General features: G+C 44.0%; 1 protein-coding gene across 2 annotated transcripts in view; it reads left to right on the top strand.

Moving 5' to 3' along the window:
* Window positions 1-11,008, top strand: part of Pip4k2a (phosphatidylinositol-5-phosphate 4-kinase type 2 alpha) — a 159,093-nt gene that overhangs the window by 107,911 nt on the left and 40,174 nt on the right. Inside the window, exon 4 of one of the 2 annotated variants that reach the window (XM_021193206.2) lies at window positions 4,739-4,891. The exons of the other annotated variant lie outside the window; for it this stretch is intronic. Within the exon in view, the coding sequence (XP_021048865.1) occupies window positions 4,739-4,891 (153 nt within the window). The remainder of the gene's footprint in view (window positions 1-4,738; window positions 4,892-11,008) is intronic. 2 annotated transcript variants of the gene reach the window in all.

Below are 11,008 nucleotides of genomic sequence, written 5' to 3'. Positions count from 1 at the left end.
CCTCTGCCTCTGCCTCTGCCTCTGCCTCTGCCTCCTCTGCCTCCTCCTCTGCCTCCTCCTCTGCCTCCTCCTCTGCCTCCTCCTCTGCCTCCTCCTCTGCCTCCGCCTCTGCCTCCGCCTCTGCCTCCGCCTCTGCCTCCGCCTCTGCCTCTGCCTCTGCCTCTGCCATCCACATCCACTGGGGTTATAGGCAGGCCAGTTCCCATAGTCAGGTTTGTGCAGTGAGTGTTTGATCTGTTGTCTGTCTTACTGCCCTTAATTTTACAGACCAGAAGCTGAATCTCAAAGAGGCCAAATGACATATGCAAAGGCCAAGGAATGGCAGGTGGTGTAGGAATGGCAGGTGGTGGTGTAAGGATGGCAGATGGTACAGTAATGGCAGGTGATGTAGGAATGGCAGGTGGTACAGTAATGGCAGGTGGTGGTGTAGGAATGGCAGGTGGTGCAGGGATGGCAGGTTGTGGTGTAGGAATGGCAGGTGGTGTAGGCATGCATGGCAGGTAGTGGTATAGGAATGGCAGGTGGTACAGTAATGGCAGGTGGTGTAGGCATGGCAGGTGGTGGTATAGGAATGGCAGGTGTGTAGGCATGGCAGGTGGTGGTGTAGGCATGGCAGGTGATATGAATGAGAGAACATTCTGGATACCTGACCCTCACCTTCAGTGTTAACACTGCATTGGACAGAAATTCAGATAAATTTGTGTTCTTTAAACCTTTATTTTTATTTGTATAGGTGTTTGTCTGAATGTATACCTGTGCACCAAATTTATCCAATGTCTCCAGAACCAGAGAGTGTATTGGATCCCCTGGGACTGGAGTTAGACATAGTTATGAGCTACCATGTAGGTTCTGGGAGTTGAAGCAGGTTCTCTGGAAGACCAGCCTTCGACCTTAATTGCTGAGCCATCTCTCCAGCCCATGTTTATCTCATTACAAAGGCTGAAAATGATCTGCAGTTATGTTTTGTAATGGCCAGTGATTATTCTTGACTGTCAGTAACCCTGTTCGGTTTCCCCAGGGGAAGTTGTAGGCAGGAACCTTGAGACATGCATTACCTGCCTCCACTGTCCTTCAGTTTTGTTTTGTTTTGTTTTTCTTTCAAGTGGTAAAAATGCACCTCATGGCAATGCCATGAGTAAATACAAAATAATGAGTCGGACTTCTGTGAGGCTTGCAGTCGCCCCAAAGTTCAGGCACTTTGTGTGCAGTTGCATTCGCTTTCTTCATTTTCCAGTTGTCTATTGGATGGGACTTTCACTAAATATGATTAGTACTTTTATGTTAATTCTATAGGCACAGTCCTAAGTTTTGGCCAGGTATCCCCAAATTCACCAAATGCTTGGAAATCGTTCTCATACATAGCCTGTGAGTTGGGAACACTCATAGCACTACTAGAGAAGTGAGCTGAGGCAGAACCAGGATTAGAACATACACCATCTGTGCATGCCAAGATCCAGACATGGCCAGTATCTAACACAAAGAATGCAGTAAGGAATTTTCATGTCTTTGAAGCTGAAGAGAAAAGAAGCGACTCCTGCATGAGGCAGAACCCAAGCTAAGTTCTCGGACTCCTTACTAGTGCAGGTTCCACACTTGTAAGCACAGACAGCCTCACCCGTGCTCGGGGTTGTTCATTAACTACTGTGGTGAGGGTTCGAGTTCAGCTTCCCATTTTAACTGAACTGAGAGTTGGAGGGAATTGAATGAACAGGGTCTCAGTGCAAGTGTTCACTCCTGGGCACTAAGTAGGTCTTCACATACTGCAGCTATTCACATTACGACCACCACTGGAGACCCTTGGTTATCACAGTGGTCCATATACCAGCTCCTAGATTGCCTCGGCAGCAGCCTATCGGGTCAGAACCTGCTGCTCCACATAGTCTCCATGTTGGCTGTCCAGTGAGCATGAGCAGCATTGACTATTCAGCTTCTGATCTCATTCTCCCACCCTGGCTCCTGGGAGGATGCCTTACTTTTCTTGAGCTGTGAAACTTGAGATGGCTTGTTTTGTCAGTTTATTGGGTTGAAAGCTGCCTAGGGGTGTCACTTCTAGGTGAATATGAGCGAGTATGTGGGGCTGAGCAGAAAAGACGCATCTTGAGAGTGGACAGCACCACCGAATGGCCTTGTAGCCCAGGAGCAACACAATTTGGACTAAGCCGGGGTGTACCCACATATCCGCACACACTCCCTGATCTGATGTTGTATGAACAGCCATGCTTCCCACATGTTCCTGCCACGGTGTTTTGTAAAGTCTTCAGGCCAAGTAGCCATGAGTTGAACCTACTGAAATCATGAGACAAAAAGTTGTGTGTGTATGACCTCTGAGCAAGTCCAAGTGCCCTTCCTATCCCTGCCCCCAGTTATCCTGTAGTGTCACTTTCTTTTGTCTGTCACAATTGATGGTTCTTGCTTTGATTTTATGTCTGAATATAATTTGTAGTATTAGTGGCATTTACAGTTCTTATTTATTTGCAGTAAATACCCTTTTGCATATTAATGTTTGGGAGGGGAAAAATAAGACCATTAGCAATATATAATAATAATTTTTTTGCTGGCATTTGTCCACAAAAGGGACATTCACATTAATTTTTCTTCCTTTTTGTTCTAAGCGGGAAATGGTAAAAGAGGCTTTTTTTTTTTAAGCTTTATTTATTTCGTATATGTGGGTACACTAATGCTGTCTTCAGACACACCAGAAGAGGGCATCAGATGCCCATTACAGATGGTTGTGAGCCACCATGTGGTTGCTGGGAATTGAACTCAGGACCTCTGGAAGAGCAATCAGTGCTCTTAACCACTGAGCCATCTCTCCAGCCCCCTGTCCCCCCCCCCTTTTTTTAAACAAAGAAATAATTAACTGAGAATTAAACTCTTGCTAATGTCACCATTTTCATCTTGAAAATCCTTTCATTTTGCTTTATCTACCTGATGAATTTCAGTTGTCTTAAGAATGATTTAACACTGCCAAATCTTGATACTTAAAGTCCTGCTGGAATCACATTGATTTTTTTTTTTATCTCAAGTTTTCTAATTACTGAATCTGCTTTTCTTAGCTTAATTGGCAGTCTTGCCTCTGTGCTTGGCAGGTGTGCCTGCTTACATTGGAGCTGAGGTGCACTCTCTCAGGATGTAATTTTCCAGTGCCATGATGCCAGATGCATCCTGGGAAATCACGATAAGCTGGTGGACCATTTCCATTTCCCTCCTCAAGCGTCTGCCCTGCTGAGGGCTGAGTCTACCTTGGCTGTCTGGAAATGAGGAAATTACAAAGTGAAGAGAATCTGCTAAGCAGAGTCCCTTCAACTGGAAATCCGTGGGACCCTGACATCACCTGACTCTCCTAAGTCACCTTTGTTCCCTGAAGCTGGTTTAGTCCACGAGTCCCTGTGGATGCTTTGTTTGGAGAGGAAATTGAAGGGGGAAGATGGCTTTGCCTTTGAGTCCCCATACACATGGGCCAGCAAACGAGGCCTGGAAGGGGATGATGTCATTACTCATGGGTACAGTTAGCTATGATGAAGCCCAGACTTCCTCGGACATGGGAGTTCACTAATGCCGTTAGTCTCTGAGTCTGGCAAGCAGGGGGGTTTTCTTGACAACCCTAAGAAAGAAGAGCAACACTGGTAGGAGTGAAAAGACTTTTAGGGCTCAACACTAGCTATAGTGTAGACATCCTGACTCAAACTCTGGGGTACATCATTCTGCAGAGTCACTGCAGAGACCCCACTCCTCATCTACCATCAGTAGTGTTTGACAGTTACTGCAGAGGAGTGGAAAATGAACTAAGTCAGAGGCTTCTAATGTGTTGTTGTAGAACACACTTTTCACACTCCTCTGCCTCCACAGGCCATGATCGAATCTTTAAATACTTTCCTAGCTTAGTCGTTGAGAACTAGGTTCTGGTCCAGCCACACAAGCTGAAATTCTGGTTCCTTCTTGACTGGCTATATGACCTTTCAACTCATCTTGTCATCTATGAAATGGCATGACAGCGAGGGCAGCATCACATATAATCTTACCAGAATGCACAGAATCCTGGTGACCTGCACTGTAAAAAGATGCTCAAGTGACTGTGAAGTGTCCTTTTGTGACTAAAACCTTATCCTGGTCAGAAGAAAATTTTGAGCTCTTGTCCAACTCTGAAAAGAACAAGGCAAATAAATAACTCTACAATTCTAGATGTGAGCCTGCTTGTTTATTTGTTTGCTTGGAGACAAGATCTTAGCATGTAACCATGGATAGCCTAAAACATGCTATATAGCCCAGGCTGGCCTGTGTAGGTCTGGTCTACATAGAATTCTAGGCTAACCTCGAGTAGGGTGAGGTTGTACATACCTTTTTCCCAGCTGAGGCAAGTGGGTCTCTGTGGACTCAGGGCCAGCCTGGTATACTTAGAGAGTTCCAGGACAGCTAGGACTACATAGGACCTTTATCAAAACCAAACAAAAAACCAAAGAGGATAGTGTAGAACTCACTGCCACCCTCCTGATTGCTCTGCACCAGTATGCCTGGCACATACTCCTCTAAGAACATTAAAATCGGTTTTTACCCAGCTCTTTTCATTTCGTTTAGGAGTCTTGCAAGCGGGTTATGGAGAATTGTGAAATATTGCCAGCCATTACCAGTTTATTCATTCCAAATGCAAATGCTCTTGCTATGATGACAAACGACACAAACCCCAAAGCCGCACTTTAACCAGTTCTCTTCCCTTCTCCCTCCTCATCCCACCGGGAAGAATTCCTTGACCAGAAGTGCACCCCTTCCCAATGACTCCCAGGCTCGCAGCGGGGCTCGGTTTCACACGTCCTATGATAAAAGATACGTCATCAAGACCATTACCAGCGAGGACGTGGCAGAGATGCACAACATCCTCAAGAAGTACCACCAGGTAACCTCCCATTACCTTACTGACTCTTGGAGCAGGTTTGTCTTCATGCAAAGTGTGATCAAGGCCAACGCTCTGAACTGTGCTTGGCCAATGTAACAGGATCACATCCGACATGAAGATCTCCTCCAGCCTCGGGTTCCAGAGAGATTGTGACCCGATTACTGGCCCTTAACATGAGAATGCTTATGGTCCCATTTACATAATAGTCATCTAAATTATTTAAAATAAATTTAATCTAATCATGCTTCCAGTAATCCCCATTCTGGTTGTAAAATTCGCTTCGATAAGGATCTGGCATCTTTAAGGATCTGGCATCTTTTCAGAAGATTCCTTCTGTGCCAGAAGTCAGATGTTAACCCCAAGTCTGTATCGGTTTACCAAACCCTGTGCTGTTCTGTCTGACTCTCCAGGACTCACCCGTTGCCCAGTCAGACCTCGTAGAAAATTCTTCGTTTTAGGGAATTTTGTGTTGGTCACTTTCTGCCCCAGTTCATGCCCAGCTATTACCGCTTTGTAATCTCCCGGAGAGGTCCCCTTGGGAGCTGCTTTCTCTGTCCTGAAATAAATGCCGGAGCACAGATCCACAGGTCCAACTGGATCAGTAAAAGACTTCTCCCTGTGAAATAGCAAGACTACCAGATGCAGAAGCAAGAGAGTCCTCGGCTTAGACCCCAGCCCAGTCGCCTGCTGACCATGGGCTTCTGAATTTTGAGACCTGTCTCCTCACTTATACAATGAACGTATCAACGCTTCCCAAGTCCTGAGAATTCAGTGAGACAACATAAAGCAAGTACATAGCAGAGCATCTGACATACACTCTGTGCTCAGCATGTGTGGTAGGTGGCACCGGTGCTTGTCATGGGACTGTTAAGTTGAACACCTATCATGTTACCATAGCTAATAAGTCAAATATAATATATAATATAAGTCAATAATATAATAATATCATGTGACTGTAATGTTGAACTCTGTCATGTCACCATAACTAATAAGTCTTATTATTATATATAAGTCAATAATATATGTCATGTGACTGTAAAGTTGAATGCCTGTCTTGTCACCATAACTAATAATATAAGTCATCCTGAGAAATTGAGGTCTTGTTGCACAAATGTCATTGCTTATGCAGACATTTTAGTAATTGTCCTCAAATGAGGTATTTAAAACATATGTATGCACGTGCACAAGTATGTATGCATACACTCATGTGCACACGTGCGCACATGCACACACACACACACACACTTGTGAATGCTAAGTAAGTCTGACTGCCTATGGAGCCCAGAAAGAACACCGGACAGCCTGAAGCTGGAGTTACAGGTTGTGAGCTGCCTGACTATAAGTGCTTGCTAGGGACCAATCTGGTCCTCTGGAAGAGCAACAAGTACTCTTAACAGTTAAGCCATTATTCTAGCCTGTGATTAAGATTTAAAACTATGCATGTTGACGGAACACAAATAGTCTAGATTTTTGCTTTGATTTTTACTTAAATAGCTTTAAATTCCCCTCAGCAGTACAGACTATCACAGAGAATGTTCAAAGTAAAGTTTTATGAGCGCTGACTGCATCAGGTTAGGATTCACAAAGGTTATGCCACATCTGCCACGTGTCAGCCTCTCCTGCCGTGTTCTCTGAAGGCAGCTCTCTGTATCTGTGCTCTGACACGACTTGTTCAATGCGTTACTTTTGGTCATGCTCTGCGCCCTAATGTGGCGGGTTGTTTCTTGGCAGTAGCTATTCTTCCAGTCTTTGCAATGTGATGGACCAAATTTCACTTGAAGTGAGGTCTATAAAAGCCTTCACATTGCATTCTGTCTCTGGAAACCTGTGACTGCCTATAATGTGCTTTCTGAAGGCATTTGTCTGCCTTTAAATTCATTTAACATCTAATACATCTTTGATGATGGCTATTGCTTTCAAAATTTGTTCTGCCGTGCTTATGCTATTGCCTATTACGAAACAGCTTTTGAGTGCCCAGCTAATCCTGTGAGAGCAGTTACACTGGCTCTGATGCACCCGAGTTCCAGCCCCGGCTTCAAGCCCCTCACTGTCTCATTTGCTCCCCTATCTGAAATTGGATATCACACCCATGCATCTCTTTATGCTTTGGCTTGTCCTGGAACTGCTCAAAGCAAATTGGCTTTTCCTGACAAGGGAGACTATATTCTCCAGATAAACAGCAAGGATGCCTTTCCACTGAAATGGGACTTATGGCTCAGGTGTCCAGTTCTTGCTGAGCCTAGGCTCAGAGTGAATCCTTCAACTTTACAGAATCACAGTTGGAGGTGTTTTCTGGTTATTTGGTATGATAAAAGATTCCAGCCAGCAGCAACTTAAGGAAAGGGCTTGTCTTTTAGTTCCAGGTTATAGTCTACTCCTGAGAAGAAGTCAAGGCAGGGACTCAAGGTAGTTAGTCACGTAATATCCAGTCAAAACTGGAGAGAAATAAATGCATCCCTGGGACTTGCTCGTTTAGTCAGCTCTTTTCATATTTCTGTAGTTTAGGGCCTCTTGCCTAGGGAATGGTCCTGCCCTCAGTGTGCTAGGTCAGTTAACAATCAAGGCAGTTCCCCCACAGAGATGTCCATAGACCAGTCTCATTCCTTACTAAAATTCTCTCTTTCCAGGTGATTTTAGGTTATGTTGAGTTGACCATAAGACTAACAAACACAAGGTATTTTTCTGAGGGTACTTGCTGCGATGACACACAAATCAGACATATCCCTAATATTATGTAATCACATTGGGCATCAGGACAGTTGCTGACACACTTTAATATCGCTCATAGTTCCTTTTGACTCCACTGCTAAAATACAAAACTTTTTTTTTTTTTTTTTGGTATGGTCTTCATTCAGAAAAGTCACATTTAGCCAACATCTGGGTTTCTCTCCCATCTTAGAAAGTGATACTTTAGAGATAATTTAAAGCATCTCATGACTGAGAACCACTAGTATTAATCCAGTTTACTTAAAGGACACTAAATTGGAGTCAGATGAGGTAGAGCCTAGCTGGTTATGAACTGGCTGTTTAATCTGATCTGTGAGCTCAAATTTCTCATCTATGTTCCATTTCTTCAACTCATTCAGCTAGGCAAATGCTGAATGACCATGTTCCAGAAAAGATTTGAAGTCATCTTCAGAGATGTAAACATAAGACAAATTTAAAAAGCAAAAAAGGCAGAGAGTGTGGATAAAAGGAAAGCATCTAATTGCAACTTAAAATAAGCCTGAAACTTGTTGATCAGTCTTCGAAGCATTTAGAACACTTGCCATCTGGAGTTCTGGCAGTTTGAGCTTAGCTACCTGGTAGTTAAGGGGCATCCTGAATAAGTCATCCGTGTAGCTGTCTGAACATGGTTAAGCCTGTTGCTTTCTTAGAGTAGAGCTGCCCTTGATGTGGGCGACGAGTGAGTTGTTTCGTAAGACACCTGACCCTATAAACAGCATCCTTACAGAGGCACGGTATACACAGGAATGTCAGAACTTTTCACAAAAGAGTGATTGTAGCTATTGGAAGCACACCACCATTTCCATTACAGTCAGTTAGCACTTTGCATGTGCTGGCCACCTTGCTCTCTCTCAAGCTGGCTTCCACCAAATGTCCCGCTGCCTTTCAAGCTTTAGTGAAGATAATGTGGTGGGAGCCAAATGTGATGTGTAATGTGGTGTCCTCGTGTGATGCCCTGTGGCCAGCCACCTGTCTCTGGTCCTAGGATGTCCTTGCAAGCTGTCTTAGTTAGGATTTCAATCACTATGGTGAAACACCCAGGACCACCAGCCAAGGGAATAGCACCACCCGCCATGGACTGGGCTCCTCCCCCACCAGTCACTAATTAAGAAAACACCTTACAGCTGGATCTCAATTTAGGTTCTTTCCTTTCAGATGACTCTAGCTAGTCTCAGGCTAACATAAAACTATCCGGGACAGTTGACCCCTTGTCAACTAGACACACAAGCACATCACTGATAAGTTCAAACCATTTCTTTCTTTTTCATCCCTGAGATCATACATTAACATTAACATCTCAACATAGAGTATTTTACAAACTTTAAAAGTTCCATGTTTTTCACAAATTCACTTTTTAGAATTGAATCTCATTAATGTTTCAAAGTCTCTTTTAAAACCTAAGAATATCTTTAAAAATTAAGTCTCTTAACTGTGGGCTTCTGTAAAATAATAAATAAAAGGTTTTTTTACTTCAAGAGGGAAGAACCAGGGCACAGTCACACTCAAATCAAAGCAAAGCCAGACTCCAGCAGTGGAAATAATTCAACATCCATGTCTGGGACTCACTCAATGATCTTCTGGGCTCCTCAAAGGGGCTTTTGTAACTTCTCCAGCTCTGCCCTCAGCAGCACACACAGGTTGTCTTCTAAGCTTAGGCAGACTTCACTCTACTGCTGCTATTGTTCTTGTTCATCCCATAGTACTGGCATCTCCAAAACTCTAGGGTCTTCTGCTGCAACTGGGCTGCACTGTCGCCAGTAGCCTCTCACAGGCTCTCTTCATGGTGACAAGCCTCAACCTCTCAGCATGACTGCTTCATACCTTCAAAGTCAGTACCACTTGGGTGGCTCTTTATTTTTATTTTTATTTTTATTTTTATTTTTTTGGATTTTCGAGACAGGGTTTCTCTGTGTAGCCCTGGCTGTCCTGGAACTCACGATGTAGACCAGGCTGGCCTCGAACTCAGAAATCCACCGGCCTCTGCCTCCCAAGTGCTGGGATTAAAGGCGTGCGCCACCATGCCCGGCTCACTTGGGTGACTCTTACATGTAAAAAATATATCAGTTTTTTTTCTCCCAGCCCTGCTCCTGGAATGATGACTCTTGAGTCTAATTATTAATAAATACCTAGGCCTGGGTTCAGCTACTTGGTCATTTCCTCTCTTTGTCTCTTACATCCATCTCCTCAACATTCCTGGGAGAGTCGGTCATGGGTCTGACTGTTTCCCAGAATTCTCTCTATCCCTACTGGATGTCCCACATCATAATTCCTGCCTCAACTCATTGACCATAAACTTTTTTATTGACAGATGTTGCTTATAAGAGATTCTCTCTACACTTACACTACCAAGTTCTTTTGCCAGCACAGGGTACGACCTTGGCTGCCTCTGGGACACAGATTCTGTGTGCTCTCAGGAAACACTCCCCAGAAGATTTCATCTCAGCGATGCGGATCTCTTCTTAATTGCTACTAATTTCTTAGCTCCTGCTAACCAGCATCCATTATCCTAATGCTAACCAGCATCCATTATCCTAATAATACAAAGGCTTCACTTCAATGGTGCTGGTCTCTTGTTAATCCGCAGCTTATTCTTCAGCCCCAACTGACCAGAAATACAGCATCTTAATTAAAAATAACCAGTGTCCCAGTAGAGTCTTTAAACTTCCCTCTAAAACTTCACAAGAGGCCTCCATCATCTGCACTGGCCTCAACAATCTCATCTTCCAAGCTCCTAGAGAGCAGCTCTCAACCCTCAATGGATTTTCTAGCCCAAAGTTCCCAATTTTCTCCCCAAATCATGGTCAGGTCTGTCACAGCAATACACTGCCACCTTGGTGCCATCTTGTCTTAGGGTTACTATTGCTCTGATGAAACACCATAACCAAAGAAACTTAAGGATGAACAGTGCATTCTGCTTGCACTTCCACCCCACTGTCCGTCATTGAAGGAAGGCAGGACAGGAACTCACACAGGGCAGGAACCTGGAGTCGGGAGCTGATGCAGAGCCATGGAGGGCGCTGCTTCCTGGCTTGTTCAGCCTGTTTTTTATAGAAGAACCTAGGACCACAAGCCCAGGGATAACACCACTCACAATTACTGATTAAGAAAAGGCCTTATAGGTGGATCTTATGGAAGCATTTTCTCATTTGAGGTTCATAAATCCAGCTGAGGCACGTGGGATGTTATTCTCATTCAGTTCTAGGATGCTCAGAACTCGAACACCTTCATTTCTACTTACAAACAATTTTAAAGCTAGCATACAAGGTAATGCGTCTTGCTTTACCATGTTCTCACTCATCTGTCCCTGCTTAAAGTGGGCACAGTATAGTCAGAGTTTGTGCAGAATTATTATTATTATTTTTTAAAGATTTATTTATTTATTATATGTAA

The sequence above is a fragment of the Mus pahari genome, chromosome 3 (genome assembly GCF_900095145.1).
Source record: "Mus pahari chromosome 3, PAHARI_EIJ_v1.1, whole genome shotgun sequence".
NCBI lineage: Eukaryota > Metazoa > Chordata > Mammalia > Rodentia > Muridae > Mus > Mus pahari.
This window is presented reverse-complemented; position numbering and strand designations above follow the sequence as displayed.